The sequence below is a fragment of the Glandiceps talaboti genome, chromosome 18 (genome assembly GCF_964340395.1).
Source record: "Glandiceps talaboti chromosome 18, keGlaTala1.1, whole genome shotgun sequence".
Lineage (NCBI taxonomy): Eukaryota > Metazoa > Hemichordata > Enteropneusta > Spengelidae > Glandiceps > Glandiceps talaboti.
Window position 1 is genome coordinate 8,523,093 of NC_135566.1, and position 18,722 is coordinate 8,541,814.

The following is an 18,722-nucleotide window of genomic DNA, read 5'->3' on the forward strand; positions in this document are numbered from 1 at the left end:
AGTTGACTTGTTACTTCCGGGTCAAACGTCATTAGAACGTCCAAAATGGCGACGATCAGTGGTACTCACGGAAAACAGTAAGTGTGTGTTTATTTCTGTACTTGTCCTTCAGGAGCTGGTGTATCGTAAAGACATGAATATAATGTTAGAAGTATGTGATCAGTCAGCCGTCCAACCAGGGTTAAAATCCTCACTATATCTCCGTTTTCGCGTTTTCGGCTTCGATTTCTCTCGTCCACCGTTGAGGGCGAGCTTGCAATACATTTGTATTTGCTTGAGCTTCAAATCTATAGCTGGCAAGCATACGAACAGCACTAGATTTGATATTTGTATCTTGGTTTCGATTGATTGAGTAAGCATGATCTCAACATTCAAGAAGGTTTCTCACTTGAAAAACGCATTTATTTTGTTTTGTTTATTTTGCTTTGCCTGTGTAGATATGGACTCATCAAGTCTACCAAAAGAACAACACTGGTCAAAAAACCATCCATCTTTGGAGATGATTCAAGTGACGAGGTATGTCGAAACAATGGAAATATCCAATCGTCTGTATCTTGTGCATACTTCACTGGTCCCAGGATCAGTATAAGATAAGATGAGGGGTGGTGACCCCAAAAAAGGAAAGAAAATAAACTCTAAATCTTCACATTTTACGTGTGACACACTACTTGTAAACTTGAAACACAAAATTTAAAGGCCAAGTCTGCTGACAGAGGTCACGTCTGTCATTAGCAAGACACACTACTTGTAAACTTGAAACACAAAATTTAAAGGCCAAGTCTGCTGACAGAGGTCACGTCTGTCATTAGCAAGACGTGCTGGAGACAGGCACCTGTCCATGCTATAAAAGAATGTCACATTTGTCATGAAAATAACACATCAAATTAATGTACTCTGTAATATTGTATTTTGTACAGGAAGCACCCAGTGCTCAAATCAATGCATCCCTACAACAGGTAGCAAAGAAGAATCAACTCAAGAAACAGGTAGGTTTCAGTACATGTGAATCCTTGAGAACATAGTTGATAAACAAGGTGTTATTTCTGTTACGTATTACAACTGTTATTAGTGATGTGATTTTTGTTACCTAGCAATATTTAGTTTTTTTCTGATCTTTGTAGTATTAACTAATCTTCTATTTCAGACACAATTAGAGATGCAGAAAGCTCTTGAGGAAGATCCTACAGTTTATGAATATGACAGTATCTATGATGATATGAACCAAAGGAAAAAAGAACAAAGCATTATCACCAAAGGCAAAGACGACAAAAAGGTATAGCTTGATGTTTTAGCAACCAAGGCTTGTCAAGTCAGTATTAATAAAAAGAAATATACAAAGTGTGTCAAGACAGAGACTGTGGAAAACCGTAAATAGTATGATGTCATCACCAGATGTTCTCCCATAAACCTTTGAAGGAAATTACCAACATGGCTGAACACATGTCATGTGCAGTAGGACTTCTTTACAATATTTCAAAGTTGAATATGTTACCAATGTGTTATTTTATCACCCCAATTGTGGTAGGTTTATTTTATCGATAACTCCTGATTAGGTATTACAATAACCACAGATAATCCCAGAGTCCTTTGCGTCTGAGCATGCTCAGTCTGGATTGCAAGTTCCCTATTGGTTTCATTTGCCCCTTCAATTTGCAAACTTCTCCTTCTACTTGGAAAATGACAGACTGACCCAGCTTGCATCATTGTCATTCTGTTTTACAGCCTAAGTACATCAAAAATCTAATGAAGGCAGCAGAAAGAAGAAAGAAAGAACAAGACAGAGTTATGGAACGTAAAATACAGAAAGAAAGGGAGGAAGAGGGAGACGAGTATGCTGACAAGGAAGAGTTTGTCACCTCGGCTTACAGGAAGAAATTAGAAGAAGCTGCTGAAGAAGAGGAGAAAGAGAGAAGACAGGCTGAATTAGAAGGTTTAAAGCACATTTGTGTACATGGACGTATTTGATTATTTTCTGGTCCCACTCACACAGTGATGTGCTTATGTATCCTATAGTCATAGTGCCTGACATTTGTGCAATGTTTGCTTGAAATTGAATTGTGGGTGTCCGAGATATGGCTGTCCATGGGTGGAAAGATGAATGCATGCACACACACATGCACAGACATGGACATCACTATAGTCCATACAGTGATTTGAAAAGATCTAATATGTTCCAAAGTCATAAAGGTGTTCTTAAAATCACTATCCAGAGATGGCTAAATATGTTCGGAAATTATTTGAAGGGATAATACATATCTCACAATTTTGAGAAATCTTTTCTGCAGCAAGGTCTGTGAACATATTTGGTATGAAATAAATGAGATTTGGTTTGCTTTTATTATCTTTCAGCTAAACTTGATGTGACCAAGCAGAAAGATTTGAGTGGTTTTTACAGACATTTACTCAACCAGACTGTTGGAGATGAAAAGGTCAAAAGTGAAGATAGTGACAAAGATGTTGTAGCGGAAAGGTAAGTTCCACTTTCAATGCTCAATAGCTCCTTTTCAACCATGAGGCAAAAAGAATGCCCATTCAATCCAAATCTCTTCAATATCTTAGCTTTCCTTGGAAGCCACACCAATCAAAATGTATATCTTTGTTCTCGGAAGAAGTACTAGTATTGTGGCGATTAGAAACACAAAAGTTGGAGGCTTTTTTTTACAATTTGGTATAAAGTTATTCAGATATGGCAGCTGACAATAAGTTAGTGTATGCATACAGGGCTCATGAAAATCATCCAGCTGAATAAACCTAAATGGTGAATGTTCTTTTGTCTTAAAATGTTGTGTAAATAGAGGTACATACATACATACATACATACATACATACATACATACATACATACATACATACATACATACATACATACATACATACATACATACATACATACATACATACATACATACATACATACATACATACATACATACATACATACATACATACATACATACATACATACATACATACATACATTCATACATACATACATACAGACAGACAGACAGACAGACAGACAGACAGACAGACAGAGACAGACAGACAGACAGACATGACACACCTAGTTTAAAACTGGTACACATCATAAAATTCTCTTTAAAGTATTCAGAAGTTTACTTGACATAGTTAGCCACTTTTAACACCTGTATTTTTTTTTATTTTAGTCGAAGTGTTTTTGTAAAACAACCCTGATGTGCTGATGTAGACAACAAAAAATTTGGATTCTCTTCCAAAACAATTTTTTTGAGTCTGAGTTGAAATTTTGATTTGATGTTATGAACAGACATTCTTATGTTATTATAAAATATTGCTAATAAAAAATGCATAATTGTTTTATTTCTAGACAATCCAAGAAAGAAGAGGATAAGGATGATGATAACGATGATGATGATGATGATGATAACAGTGATGATAACAGTGATGATAAAGGAGAAATCAGTAGTGACGAGGACAATGATAGAAGCCATGGTTACCATGGAAACAAATCAAGACATAAAAGTGATGACGAAGAAATTGACAAACATCACAGACATAGGGATAGAGATAGAGGGAGAGACAGAGATAGGCATAGAGAAAAAGATAGAGACAGATACAGGGAAAGAGATAGAGACACAGATAGGGGTAGACACAGCCACAGAGATAGAGACACAGATAGGGGTAGACACGGCCACAGAGATAGAGACACAGATAGGGGTAGACACGGCCACAGAGATAGAGACAGAAATGACACATATGGGGACAGACACAAGGACAGTGATAGACACAGACATAAGGAGAAACACAGAGACAGAGATAGGGAAAGAGAAAGGGACAGACACAGAGCCAACAGAGAGAAGGACAAGTACCAAGAAGGCAAACATAATGAAAAAGAAGATTTTGAAGAAAGACAACACAAGAAGGAACGGCGTGAGGAGACCGAGAGCAAAGAACCTGAAGATATTGATGATGTCACGGAAATACAGAACACTGAAAGAGACTCAAGTAAAAAACAGGATACAGACAGTAAGAGACAGGGTGAAGAGCAGACACAATCGGTCAGTAAATACGCTAGACGTAATATTGGAGAATCTGTGTCATCAGCTAAAGAGAGATATTTGGCTAGGAAAGCTGCCAAATCAACATCAAGAGTTAGTGTTGTTGAACCCGAAGAAGACTGAACTGAACTATGCAGGAAACAGAGCAATGAACTTTTAAATAATTTATATGTTTATGAAAGTTTTGGATTTTGTGGCTATATTTTAACAGTATGGTCATTGTAAAAAATCACACAATCTGTGACGTTGTGCCTATAAAGTGAGTACAGATTGTACTTTATTGATATAAATCATCTTATAAACATCAAAAAAATCATCTATTTTGTGATCTTCCTTTACTCAGATGAATGTCATTACTATGGAAACATACTGTACACAAACTAAGCGAGACACAAGGTAAAACTATAGTAGATTATTCAAGTGAGTGGTAGTGATGCCTTTGTTGTATGGATGCAAACACCATGTGATCTAGATAGTGTAAACACTGGAAGTCACCAAAAATATGCACAGATAGATCATGGAAGTCTGTAAAACTAAAACAGGTGTATCTTCCCGTAGACTGAACCATTTGATGAGGCCCTATTATAAGTACAAATACATCAAAGTCTTTTTCATAGCTTACATCCCTATGTCGTCACAATAATAATAGTTTGTGTCTGCGTTAGCTTGATGCATCAGTGTTGGAGACAGACACAAGAAACATAGAGCATGATGCAACTTTGTTGTATGTCTTTCTACAAGCCACAGTGAATCAATAAAATCAGATCATAATTTTCAATCTGGCTTATCAAGGTGAATCTTCAGTTTCTAAAGACCGAGTTTACTGTGTATTTTCAGCTAAAAAGCCCTCCTTTGTAAAGGATGTAAGAACTGCATGGTGAACAGAATAAGAATAATGCATATGGACTAATAGCACACATGACAAACACACCATGACCACGCATACATGTACACCCCCACCCCACCCCCACAGCCACAGACATATATATACATATAGAGCTCAACTTGAACAGATCTGCATGGCATGACTTGCATATCCAAGCCAAAACAAAATGAAAAGAATCAGACATCAAATATAATGCAGAATGCAATCACATTTATTTCAAATCTGTCCATGCATTAGATATACTAATAAAATGCATTACATAAATAAATTACATGTTATTCAAAAAAAATATACAGCAATCACTACAACTTTGTCACATTAGATTGTAGAAATTATCTATCATCTAGAAATATTGCACTTAATAGTAATCCAAGTCACTATATATTACTACGGAAAACATACTATCGGCAAATCAGCAAACTAAGATACACAAACTAAAACTTGTTGTTGCATGTGGTAGATTACACAGAAGCGAGGGATAGTGGTGCCTTGGTTATAGTAGACATAATTACCCTGTAATCAAGACAATGTAAACACTGGGAGATCATGGAAATAGATTCTTAAAATAAAGCCCCACAGCCATTTACAGTCCAGTGCAGTGTTCTCCCCACTATAGAGAAAGCACAGTGCAAACTCCATCCTTGCCATCTAAGCCGTCATGTTTGACTGCTTGGCAGGTTTCTACCATGCTTCAAAAGGGTTCTACCATCTTTGAGCTTTAGTAACGATCGAATGACAAAATCATCATAATACTTTGACATGAAGAGAAATGGCTAATCCCCAATGTACAATGTGTGTATGTGTTAAAATAAACATGTCAGAGTTTGTTCCAGTGTTGAAGACATGCATATTATATCCTGATCACTATACAAACTAATATGCAAATTACCATGTTATTTATATGTAAATTAATTGTTGCCATTCATTGGGTAAGTATGACATCATAACATATTGTACATTTCACCTCTGTGATTGTACAAGGATCAACGCATAAAACCTAGAAATATACATTCTATTTTTAGTCACCCAAATTAATTGCATTTTATTGTTGCTGAGTTGTAAAAACTGTAAAAAGAAAGAAAAAAAAGCATATTTACATAAATGACAACGTAACGATTGTGATCACAACATTTGCGTATCTGTAGTTGAGAGACTCAAGCCAACATCTTATCTGACAATACAATTGAACTATTTTATAATAGTTTTTAGTCAGTTATGGTTGGTGCCAAAAAATTAAAATACTGTTAAAGTGGCCATATGGATGAGGATTGCATATTTATTTTGGAATTTTTAATTTATAAAACAGTTTTATCATAGCTTCTTACTTGAAAAATCAACATGAAACAACATTGATTAAGTCTGTGTTTGTAACTCGGTAATTTGCAAAATGCTAAAAAATGTGTAAAAAGTGTTATTGTACATACAATAACAAACATTTTGTGTATACATTTATTAATCTTTTGCAGTTTATTGAGTTACATATAACAAGGACGTGGCATATGTTGTTTCACATTGATTTTTCAAGTACGAAGCCATGGTAAAATTGTTTTATAAATCCAAAATCCAAAAATAAATATTCAATCCTCATCCATATGGCCATTTTCATATTCAGCCTCCGATAACATAAGTTTGTTTACATTGTAATCTTCCAACTCTGAAACCCTGTCTAGACCTACTAAATAGAAAATAACACAAAATGTAGCCTACAATTTTATTTCATACTTCAGTGATCTGAAGACCAAGACATTCAGTTTGTTTGAAAGTTAGTTTGCCAGAAATTGGAATTCTAAGACCTTAGATGCGGCACTGTAGAAGACACGTCTATTGATTTTGCTAAACTGCAGTGTCTGTTAGTTTGTTTTCTGTCTTCATTTTACATCCAGTAATCACATGGGGAATACAACCAGCTGTTGAGAGTTGTACATTATGTAAAATCTTGAAATATCTTATGAAGTTATTGCAAAAGTTATTAAATCGTAAATAGTTCAGATTAATATTAACTGTGACTTGCAAATATTTCAAAACATTTCACAGGGACCTAAGTTCATAAGATATCTCATATCATGCCATGCTATCAGCTAGCATTGAAAAGGGGAGACCGATGCCCTGTCATGGTATACCTTACTGACTAGAAACACTAGTTTGCTAAATTCTTCAAGTTTTTATAGAGTGAAATTTGCAAGTATCTTGACAAGGTAAAAGCTTGGGGAATGATAAATAATAGTACATCTATAGTCAAAACTGTTCAAGTATTTGAAATAAGTTTGATACTGTGTCAGCTTATCAATGCATATGGTTTTATTGTGTAACCATGGAAATGGAAGGATTTGTTATTGTGTATTCTCGTTTTATCTTATGATGTTTACAAAAGGCTAATGGTTAAAAGTAGCACCAACAATGCCGAGTCTGTCAGTCTGGTAACCAAGCTGAAATGCGTGAAAATATGATCTACTATTGATCAATCTCAACTAAATTGTAATTCAATCTGTGTCTAGATTAACTATTTCCAACAATCCTTAGCCTGAATCTCCTCCTGTCTTCTGTGTTTCTCTACATCCTGTCAACAAAAGTACCAAAGTACAGCTTAAAGACTTAGTAAACAGTTTTTAGCTATTCGCACTAAAGTCATGTCAAAGGTCATCAGACATTGGCCGTCATATCAAAGGTCATCAGACACTGACAGGCATGTCACAGATATTGAGTCATATGTCAAAGGTCAGTAGATATTGAGTCATGTCAAAAGGTCAGCAGATGTTGACAACCAGGTCAGTGGTCAGCAGATATTGGGAACCATGGCAAAGGGCAGCAGAAATGGACAGCCATGGCAAAGATCACTTTTCTATAAATATAAATTGGTACTTGGCTAACTTAGATAACATTCCACAAATGTCATAAATGTTAATTTAACCTATTTGATATGTATAAACCATTTCATCTCTGTAAAACATTCCCAAATAATATACACTATAGTCCAAGCCAAGATAGGCACATTTTATTCGTGCAGTTAAGATAATGACTTCAATATTTGATACAGTCATATGTCATAAAATCACTTCAAGCAGAAATAGCTCCATTTGGATTCAAGGCAAACATTCCAAGAATTGACTCTAAAATAAAGTATGCTGCAAACATTTTAGCAAAATGCAACACAGGTGTTTCTGCTGTAGTACTTGTAACAAGCATCATTACAGATATGCAAGCAGACATGATTGTATAGATTTGAATATCTGCATAGATTCCACTATACCATCACTCCATCTGATCATACAAACAACTTAGTCCTGTTTTCCAAATGTCCCATCAAAGATGTCATTTTGTAACGAAGACAAGAAATCTCTGAAAGTAACAAAATAATATTTATATTTTAGCATTTTAAAAACACTCTCCTAGAATGCAACAGAGTTTATTTAGTGATTTCAGTTTTGATATTCACTGTGAACAATGACTACGAGGGCGCTAAGATGAATTTGATGACCATATGCAACATTGAAACAAGATTGAAGTCCAATCCATAGAAAATGGGATTAAAGCATAAATGGTAAGGGAGCTTTCAGTAATTACAAGAGGGGGAGGGCTGGGGGAATTAGGGGGTAGGTCACTTTTTACAAATCAGTCCTTGGGGGGAAGGCCATATTTCAGAGAAAGGAAATTGAGGGAGGGTCACTTTTTAGCACAATGGAGTATGGGGAAGGTCACATTTAATGCCACAGACAGGGTTTGATTTCCCCCAGCCCTCCCCCCTGTAATTACTGAAGGCCCCCTAATACTATGAAGACAAGTTATTTGAAGAATGCACTGGTAACATCAGTGTTCAAGTAACACTTTTATATAATGAAGCCTAAATGTTACATTGTAAAACTCTATAATTAACATTATTATAACCTCAAACTTGGATTTTTACAGTAATACTGATGATTTCTGACTGACAGTATCACAATGACATGCATGTTTCACGCGTTGAACATGGTAAAGTATGGAAAAGACTCTAGTTCCCTTACCCTAGTGGTGCAGCACCACCTGATGATTTTGACATTGGGATAACATCAGGAGGGGATGTAGCTGCTCTTTTGCCAAAACCACTAGCTTGTACTTGGTCATATTCTGAAATAAAGGAAAAAATGAAAACAGACTTTAGCAATATAGTAATACAAAAGGAAAAGTCCAGGCATACATGTTTCTACCTTTAGTAGCTCGCGCAGCGGCTCAATGACTAGTACGCATGTGCATCCTATATACTATGCGATTTTTTTTTTGGTGATTTACCCAAGGATGCATTTTGGTCTATTAAATAGCACTTCTGTAACTTACCCAACTTTGATGCCTGGAAAAGAAGCCCTATCACACATTGACATGTGTTCAGCCATTTTGGGAATTTCCTGCAAGGGTATATGGGAAAACCTCATCTCTTTGTCTGGACACTTTTTTGTATTTGTTGATCTGATAAACACACAAAGTGTTAGCTAATTAACTAACCTGGAAATAATGATCTAATAGGTCCATTTGTTGTTGCACTAGTAGAAGTCCTTTCAATCATTTTAGTGATATTATCCAACTCTCTGTTTAATGAACTAAGTCTTGGTCTGGGTCTGTTTTCATTCTCTTCCTTATCTCCTTTATTGTCACCTTCTTGTTCTTTCTTAGCTGCAATGATTTCTTCAAACGTCATCTATGGTTTGAAAGACAAAGGTTGCAATTCAATCAGTCAGGGAGCAGAAAGTTTACAGTGAGTAACATTATAAAACAAAAGCCATTGATATTTCAAGTGGCCATTATGTTGAGGATTGTGTATTTATTTTGGATTTTTAATTTATAAAACAATTTTATGATGGCTTCCTACTTGAAAAATAACATATGCCAAGTCCTTCTTTATAACTCAATAAATTGCAAAACATTAATAAATGTGTAAAATGTTTGTTATTGAACATACAATAACAAACTTTTTTTTTTACACATTTTAAAAAAACTCTTTGCAATGTACTGAGTTACAAACAGAGTCTTGGTCAGTGTTGTTTCAAATTTGATTTTTCAAGAAGGAAGCCAAGATAAAATTGTTCTGTACGTACCTAAAAAACTTTTTACACATCTTTTAGATTTTTGCAATGTATTGAGTTACAAACATGGGCTATGTCAATGTTGTTTCACATTGATTATTCACGTAGGAAGCTATGATAAAATAGAAATTAAAATTCCAAAATAAATACCCAATCCTCATCCAAATGGCCACTGTACTTTAAAAATGAAGGTTACCTACCTCATTTTTCATCTTTGGCATTACAGGCTTAAGATATGAAAAGTCAGTGCTCTTGAAGTACTCTGCTGCTGCCTTGAACGTTACAAAACTAAAACTGATGAAATCAAAACAAACATTTTTTTTTCATTACTAAGAAACTGATAAAGACAAAAATTGAAAGAACTTTTGAAACTTGATAAGAAATATTATATAAAATTCCCTCATGTAACATCTGCTACTCTAAAGTGTATAAGTAAATAAATACAATATCAACAACTATGAAACTATGTAGATGATTTATATTAAGAATTGTTTCTGGTCAGGACATTTTGTCTATAAGTGGTGCAATGATACAATTTTTTTTTTTTAAATTCTAAATAAACCTGTCACTCAATCTACTACTTATGGCAATTACTGTTCTTTTTGTTTAGTACTTTAGAGCAAGTGTGTATGTTGGGCAGATGTCATTTGCTTGTTTATGATTGGTTCTGAAGTTGTTTTCACTGAAGTAGCAATTAATGTAGGAAGGGTTAGTTTTGTGTTTTTCCTTGGATCTGCAGACTGCATGGGCTGGACAAACATGAAAAAAAAAAGATAGACGTGGGGATATTTAAGTGATGCAAGCGCTGACAGGAAACAATTCTTTCTTTTTTTTGGCCTGTACTTATCTGCGTATACATCTACAATAATAAAATAAGTACAAAAACAGCTGTAAATGTTCAACCCAGTTTCACATTAAAGTATATTTACTCAGAGACTTCAAAACACAATAGACGTCAAAACACAATAGACGTCAAAACACAATAAACTGCATTACTGGCAACCAATCGACTGAGGTTAATTTAGACTCAAGAATAAAAGAAAACAATACTCTGACACGGATTTAGACTGTAGGATACGTCATGTTGCTCCATCCTTACTGGCCTCCTCTCTCTGACTGATGTGTGAGGGCACCCCGTCATGGCATACTTTACAGACTAACACTGATTTTGAACTACATCTTACCTCAGATCATCCTTTGATGATGAAGCCCAATTAAAGTACTCCATGTAGTATAGATTACTTGCAAGATGTGAATTCTTGGACTGAATCAACACTGTGATCTGTAAAAATGGATAAATAGACATCCAGTCAAAATGCAAATCATGTAGGAGATAACTACTTATAAGTACTATGTCTTGGTTTCTTTATTTATCATATTTGGGTCCCATGTTTGATTTTAAGTAACTTCCATCAGAGAGAAAGGTAAAACTTACATTAATTTCTGGCACTTTTAACTCTAATCCTGGTCGTGATCTTCAGTAAACTGTGGATTATACTTACAATCCTCTATAGAAATACTGCAGCTACTTATTTTGTCCTTTGGAAGTTTAACTACATGTTCAATATAATCACTGTATGAAGACTTAAATGAATAGCTGAATGCACAAACGCATGCATGCACACATGCAGACGTGTGCACGTATGCAAAAATTAGATTTTAATCAGATTGAGAAATAAACTGATCCTCACCAATATTGATATCAAGTCATCTGATGTAAGGCATGGTACTTCTTCACCTGATATAACATTGTCCTGTAGATAATCATTCACTTCTTCTGAGATGCAGTCCTGTGAATGAACAAACATTATCATAATTGTGTCATTTATCAGAACTTCTTACAAGGTTGATTTGATTAATTGATTGACTGACTGATTGATTGACTGACTGATTGATTGATTGATTGATTGATTGATTGATTGATTGATTGATTGATTGATTGATTGATTGATTGATTGGTTAATTAATTAATTGATTGGATTGATTGATTGATTTATTGATTGATTGACTGACTGACTGACTGACTGACTGACTGACTACTGATTGATTGACTGACTGACTGATTGACTGACTGATTGATTGATTGATTAATTAATTGATTAACTGACTTATTGACTGGCTGGCTGACTGACTGACTGACTGACTGACTGACTGACTGACTGACTGACTGACTGACTGAGTGACTGACTGAATGACTGACTGACTGAGTGATTGACTGCTCAATCAATCGATTGATCGATCATAAATCATTCATCCTGAGGCTGATGTGTAATACTTGGCATAATCTAAAACAGTAGCTCCACAAAGTCAAGATAAATTAACATTACTAGAGAAACTAACGATAAAAATGTATTTTGAGTACTCACCAAAGTAGATTTTAAACAGTGATTTTTTTCTAAAGGTGTAGTAAGTCCATCCAAGCAGGCAAGTTCAACAATCTAGAATAAAACATACATATCATGATTAGCAACATTCAATTAGGTTTATGAAGTATGGCTATGCTTTCATGACAGTGGTGACTTGTATATCAGTTTCTTGGACAATGAAAACATTTTAAACTTATTTTGATAAACATATTAAATTTGGCTTTATGCACGACAGAGAAACATCATGGTAATAGCTGATATAAAAAGAATACTGGTAAGAACCCACCATGATAGCCATCTTTAATATGCACCTCATTGGTGTTGAACACTAATCTGAGTACTAATCTGAGTACCGGGTACTTACTGATGCTGGTAGAGGGCAGCAAAATTCTGGCTTTACACCAAATTCTTTACCACCCGTTCCTTGAAATTCTTTCATTTTATGATGGAGAATAGCATCATCTTTTGTACACTTCTGACAAACTGCTTGGAACACTTTATCATGTACACTACCCATGACATAGCTGAAATGTAACACACAATTAAACTTTTACAAATAATTACAATTGAAATCACATAAAATGAACATGTCTACTTCCATCAATGCCAGAAAATTGAGAAAATTATAATAAATAATTTCAAATTAAAATAAAGAATTTCAAATTATAATAAAGAATTTCAAAATATCATGGAAAGCAAGAAGTATGAATAATTTCAGTCTTGTCTTCTAGTTAAACTCTTTACACATGAAAATACCAAAATATGTCATTTTTTGGTAAAAATGACTGGTCGCTTAAAAAGTCACTAATAATCATGAAAACCATAAATTCAATTATAGAGTCAATGACAAACAACAAATGTTAGGTTGTCAGAAATAATTTTATTGAGAAACAGAACAAAGTAAAATTGGTCTGTGCATCTCAACCTGAATGTTATGTTATGACAGAGAGTGTGTGGTCATGTGACGAAATATTACAAGCAAGGTTGTGGGAATTCGGGGATACTGTCACATTCATCAAACTTGGGCTCATTAATGTATTTTCCCTAACACACTGTTCAACAGTGCCATGATAGAAAGTGTTATATTAAAACCATACACAATACTAGAAGCATCATCCACTCTATTTTCTATGGTTGGATATACAATATCTTCATAAGTACACTTGTTAGTGAAAATACTCACCTTTCTACAGCAACACTTAGTAGTTCAACCACTCTTTTGTCTGCATTTTGCTTGGTATGCCTGTTAACTCTTAAAATGCTCTGTAGAAAGAATTGATAAAGTCTTTACTTTTGACAGACAGACAGAGACAGACATATACATATGTACACAGTGACACACACACACACACACACGCTCTCTCTCTCTATCTATCTATCTATCTATCTATCTATCTATCTATCTATCTATCTATCTATCTATCTATCTATCAAGTTCTCAAACTCTCAAAATCTCAAACATTTATAAATTTGCATTTATGCAACAACAATTTTTTTACTTAATAAACAAATTATAACATTACAGTTTACTTACTTCCACTGCATTAAAACACATTTCTTTAAGTTTCTGAGCTGCATGATCTAGATAACCTTGTAAAATCATATAATTACTATTGAACTGTTTTACACTGGCTTCTAGGATGGCTAGTGTTGGCTTGTGTTCAGGAAACTGAAAGAGTAGCCTCTTATTTCTGTAACAATAAAACAAGTAAAAATTAAGTATTTTGATAATAATAATAATAATTATAATAATAATAATCTTTATTTCTACTGGATGGTTTTATCTCCCAAGAAGTCTAGTGATGGCCATCCGTCATGGGTTCTGTGTTCATGCAGGAGGAAACTGGAGTATCCGGGGAAAACCTGCATTATTTAGTCAAGTCAAACTGAACAACACTCTTCTTTAATACTTACAGCATGGTAAATTTAATCAAACACTGAATGGGTTTGAACCCCGGTCGCAGTTGTAAGAGGCAAGTGGTTTAACCACTTGGCCACCGACAACCCATCTAATATCCATTATCATCACACTAATTAAATATTTCATGCAATGTCTTAACCTGTTATTTAGAAACTTACAGTGCAATAGAAAAGTAAAAAGTTTGTGTACAGAAAACAATGGTACTCACTCTTGTAATGATATTCTAGTTCCATGTAAATCTGAAGTTGGTGATGATGGGACGCTATCTCTAGACTATTAAAACAGACAAAAGTTATACACGGCACACATATTTATACTGATTTCATTAAGTTATGTGTTTCATTCAGAAATAGACAACACACATGATCGCACTTTTTCAATGCAAAAATTTAAATATCACATTCACAAGATAGTCAGGTACCTGATCTATTTTCTGACTTCCAATGTGAAACAAACTTGAAAAGATACAAAGAAGTCCAAACAGGAAATGAATCAACAGTACATAAGTTCAATACTCAATGTCAAACAAGTAATCCATCATTTTTTCAAACCATACACCAATAACTCATTAATACTGAAATATTCAAAATTTCAATACATATGCATGTTCTAAACTTTACAGGACTAGAATGATTTTTTTCTTTCTTTCATTTTTACTGATATTCTTATGAGGTGTTTCTTTATAAATCCCATACACACAGTGCGATGTTTTTATCTTTCAGAAAAAGAGATAAACCAGACTTATCACTTACTATGAATAGTGGGTCCAAAGGTTTTTCAATTATTAGCATTTTAAAGGGTTTATAATCCTGTAATTGATTCAAAACAATGAAAATGTAAATGTCCAATAATTGCAATATTGACAAAAATTCTGAAAATCTGTGACAACTCTTTCAGTATTGTGCAAAAGAAGATTTAGTTTGTATTACATTGTAGCTTGTTGTCGCGCTTTTCTCTGAGAAATATTTCATCTGAGCAAACATGTTCACAGCACAGACTAAGTGTAGAATAGGGGCCACTGACAGTTGATAGCACAGGGTAAGTGTAGAATAGTGGCCACAGATTGTTGACAGCACAGAGTAAGTGAAGAGCAGGGACCACTCATAGTTGATAGCACAAGGTAAGTGTAGAGCAGGGGCCACTCATAGTTGATAGCACAAGGTAAGTGTAGAGCAGGGGCCACTCATAGTTGACAGCATAGGGTAAGTGAAGAGCAGGGGCCACAAATTGTTGACAGCAAAGAATAAGTGTAGAGCAGGGGCCACTGATAGTTGACAGGAGCCACTTACAGTTGACAGTACAGGGTAAGTGTGGAGCAGAGACCTCTGACAATTGACAAAACAATTACTACTAAACTAGACTGACTATAGAGTTCAATTAGGCATCACAAAGTTTTTTGTAACAATTACATAAAACAAAATATGAATGCTAATAAAGACCAAACATATACAATGGTGTATTTTATCACACTGTGAACATTAATCAACATCACTGTCAGATGACACAAAGAAGACGCAAACACAAAACTGTTTATTTATCTGTGTCTGTATTTTGTTTGTCTAATTCACATAACAAAAAAACCTTGTGCGAGATGTAAAACATTGTCACCTAATTGAAACTCTATAGTCACTCTGGTTTTGTAGTACAAAGTTAATATGTTCAGTCTAAAACCAGGGATATTCCTGTCCCTTATCTAAACATAAACGACTTAAAAAAGGCTGAATTCACTAGGCGGAATACAAACAGTGCCCCCTCTATGTCAATTTGACATGCCATTGATGCACAGCACTACCTTATGACACGTCAACATCTGGTGACACCCTATCCCCAGCTATGTAGTAGCTCATGAGTAAACCCATTTATTGTCATTTTAATCCTTAACAAAATATTTCGCCAGTTATTACACGGCACACCTCTGGGTGGAATTCAAATGTCTGCAGTCAGTCCACTGTTCTAGACTTCTGCCTAATGTACAAGAATCATGTTGAGTATTGAAAGGAATGGCATCATACCTTATTATACCCCAGTTCTTCTGACAAAATTCTAATCTTTGCTAAGGTAGAGAAGCCTTCTTTGGTTTGTATACATCCATTTTCAACGCCAATAATTTTGCTGCCATTTTTATCTGTACTAACATAGTGACTGCAGTGGATGAAAACAATGAAAATTAAAAACACTGTATAAAGGCATGCAATACAAATTAAACAAGGAAAGCTACAAATCTTTCTATAGCCTGTGAATTCAAAAAGACTGAACTGTCTGGTTGAATAATTGAAAGGAATGGGTCACTAAAGAAGCTACCTCTGAAGATGGCAGATGATAAAAAGCTGTTGGTATGCCAGTCATTGTTGTGTTTTGCCTGCAAACCTTGTGAACTGATGTTCCTTACAAAAGGTACAATGCATGTGCTAGAGGGTCACTTTCCACATCATTATGCATCAAGTCCTTTCATATCTAACCTTGCATAGTACAAAATATATGCTATCAGTAAAGTTGATCACAGCTACCTTTTCTTGTATCATATGTATGTACGAATCTAAATTCCTAATTCTCAATATTTAATGTACAAAAAATTACTTAGTGATGCAATGTTTCTATGCATGAAGTATGTTGAATAGTTACTATCATAACAAACTACATACATGTATAGTGACAACAAATAAACTTGCAAATGAGAATGTTAATTTTCAAATATAAGTTGTTAAATTATTATACTCACCTTTGAAAATATGGAGACGGTCTCAAAATATGGGTATCTAGGAAAGATGATCAGAATATACATTGATTTGACTAGAACTTCATAATGGAATATTATTTGTCTGCTTATTACTTTGGTAATCTAGGCTTTGGTTTACTAAACACAGACACAAACTAAAACTGTTACTATTCTTGCAACATGTTGATACAACTGTGATAACTATTGAATGGATATTGGTTTACTTTGTCTCAGTAGGGTAGCTCTCTGAAAGCTAGTTCCAAAAACTTGCAGCATACTGTTTTGGGACTTCCAATGTTTACACTATCTTGATCACAGGGTGACTAGATTCGCACAACAGAGGAATTGCCCACTTGTCTAATCTACCACATCAAATATCTACACCTATCTAAGTAAACTGAAGTTTCAATTACCAGAGTTGTATTTTGTATGTGTACTGCAAGCCACATCATACATGCCTAAAAACACCAATCATTGGCAGTTATTGCATGTCTACACAAATTGTGTAGACATGCAATAACTGCCAATGTACAATACAGATGTATATAAATAAGTATACACAAACATTCTCTCCAATACCTGTAGCCCCACTCACATTGGCTACAATACAATCAACAGGACATGGCCACTTTGTGACACAATAAAAACATTCTCTTTTTTTCATTTCTTCTTTAGATCTTTTTACTCTCATGATAGCATAATGGGTGAGATCAATAGTTCAATGTAGGATAAAAAATAAATTCTTTTACTTTGGTGGTGGTGGTGTTGTTGTTGTTGTTGTTGTTGTTGTTGTTGTTGAGCCATTTTAGTTCTCATCCTACAAAATTGATTTTACTTTTAATGAATTTTGTACCCCTAAATACAAATATTTCTTTCAAAAATGTCAGAAATGGAAGAATTTCTGCTGTAGTAAATGCATGGCACAAAATAAAGGAAAGTGTCAACAAATGAACTATTTTTTACTCACTACATACTGGCTTTATATTCATAACACTACATACTACTACATACTGGCTTTGTATTCATAGCACTACATACTACTGCATACTGGATATATATTCATAGCACTACATAGTACTACATACTGATTTGAAATTGATTGTGCAGTTTGAAGCAATGTTCAATTTTGGCCAACTTATTTAGGAGGTGGGGGGATCTGAGGCCTGAGTGATATGTTTTATCCTTCATTGAACTATTGATCTCATTCTCACCCCTAATTGGAGCTGCTTAAAAGGCAACACTGCCACAAGTCAAATTAACATTTTGCTATTTTATATCAATATTTTGCTTCTCTTTAAAAGTTAGATTGTAAAGACAAGATTAGCTGTGTAATATTTATCAAATACTCACATGGCAAAACAACTTACCAACAAAATTTTGATTAATGTTTATCCCTTTCAAAGAAGCTGCAGCTGGTATACATAAAAGGTAACACTTTTCTTGAGCATTTTCAAACTTGTTGGAAAATTTTGTCTGTGGAAAGATGACAAATTCAACTATTTGTTTAGATGTTCTCTAATTATGCTGTTTATGTCTTCATCAATAACATGACACTGAAATCAATAATACTGTTATACAATATTGGTGATGATGGTCAGAACAAGTGTTAATTTGCATGAAACGACCATCGAATACAATTTATTTTAACTGTCACAGCACATATGCAGTTGGTCAAATGACAACATTTTGATCAACCAATTCTCCACTTGGAATTTAAGACAAGATTATCAATACTAGTAATTTGA

General features: G+C 34.5%; 2 protein-coding genes across 2 annotated transcripts; one reads left to right on the forward strand and one right to left on the reverse strand.

Moving 5' to 3' along the window:
• Positions 1-32: 32 nt before the first annotated feature.
• On the forward strand, positions 33-4,295 carry LOC144449416 (uncharacterized). Its single transcript, XM_078139946.1, has 7 exons — positions 33-77; positions 438-516; positions 918-986; positions 1,145-1,273; positions 1,723-1,930; positions 2,350-2,470; positions 3,347-4,295. Exons 1-7 carry the CDS (start codon positions 46-48, stop codon positions 4,158-4,160), a joined length of 1,452 nt encoding a protein of 483 aa, XP_077996072.1. The 5' UTR covers positions 33-45; the 3' UTR covers positions 4,161-4,295.
• Positions 4,296-5,218: 923 nt separating this feature from the next.
• LOC144449350 (uncharacterized) lies at positions 5,219-17,019 on the reverse strand. The gene is made up of 14 exons (XM_078139876.1): positions 16,981-17,019; positions 16,274-16,403; positions 15,014-15,070; positions 14,470-14,534; positions 13,875-14,031; positions 13,524-13,603; positions 12,705-12,864; positions 12,341-12,412; positions 11,666-11,764; positions 11,159-11,256; positions 10,175-10,268; positions 9,397-9,589; positions 8,922-9,024; positions 5,219-8,259 (listed from the first exon to the last, which is right to left on the reverse strand). The coding sequence occupies exons 3-14, from the start codon at positions 15,050-15,052 to the stop codon at positions 8,199-8,201; spliced, it is 1,221 nt and encodes a 406-aa protein (XP_077996002.1). The 5' UTR covers positions 15,053-15,070; positions 16,274-16,403; positions 16,981-17,019; the 3' UTR covers positions 5,219-8,198.
• Between the last annotated feature and the right edge of the window lie 1,703 nt (positions 17,020-18,722).

Coding starts and splice junctions, on each gene's coding strand:
- LOC144449416 (XM_078139946.1), top strand. CDS start 46: ATGGCGACGATCAGTGGTACTCACGGAAAACA. Junction 78..437: donor AGTGGTACTCACGGAAAACA/GTAAGTGTGTGT, acceptor TTGCCTGTGTAG/ATATGGACTCATCAAGTCTA. Junction 2,471..3,346: donor AAAGATGTTGTAGCGGAAAG/GTAAGTTCCACT, acceptor TTTTATTTCTAG/ACAATCCAAGAAAGAAGAGG.
- LOC144449350 (XM_078139876.1), bottom strand. CDS start 15,052: ATGCTAATAATTGAAAAACCTTTGGACCCACTATTCATA. Junction 13,604..13,874: donor TGTGTTTTAATGCAGTGGAA/GTAAGTAAACTG, acceptor TTCTTTCTACAG/AGCATTTTAAGAGTTAACAG. Junction 11,257..11,665: donor ATGACTTGATATCAATATTG/GTGAGGATCAGT, acceptor CCATTTTTACAG/ATCACAGTGTTGATTCAGTC.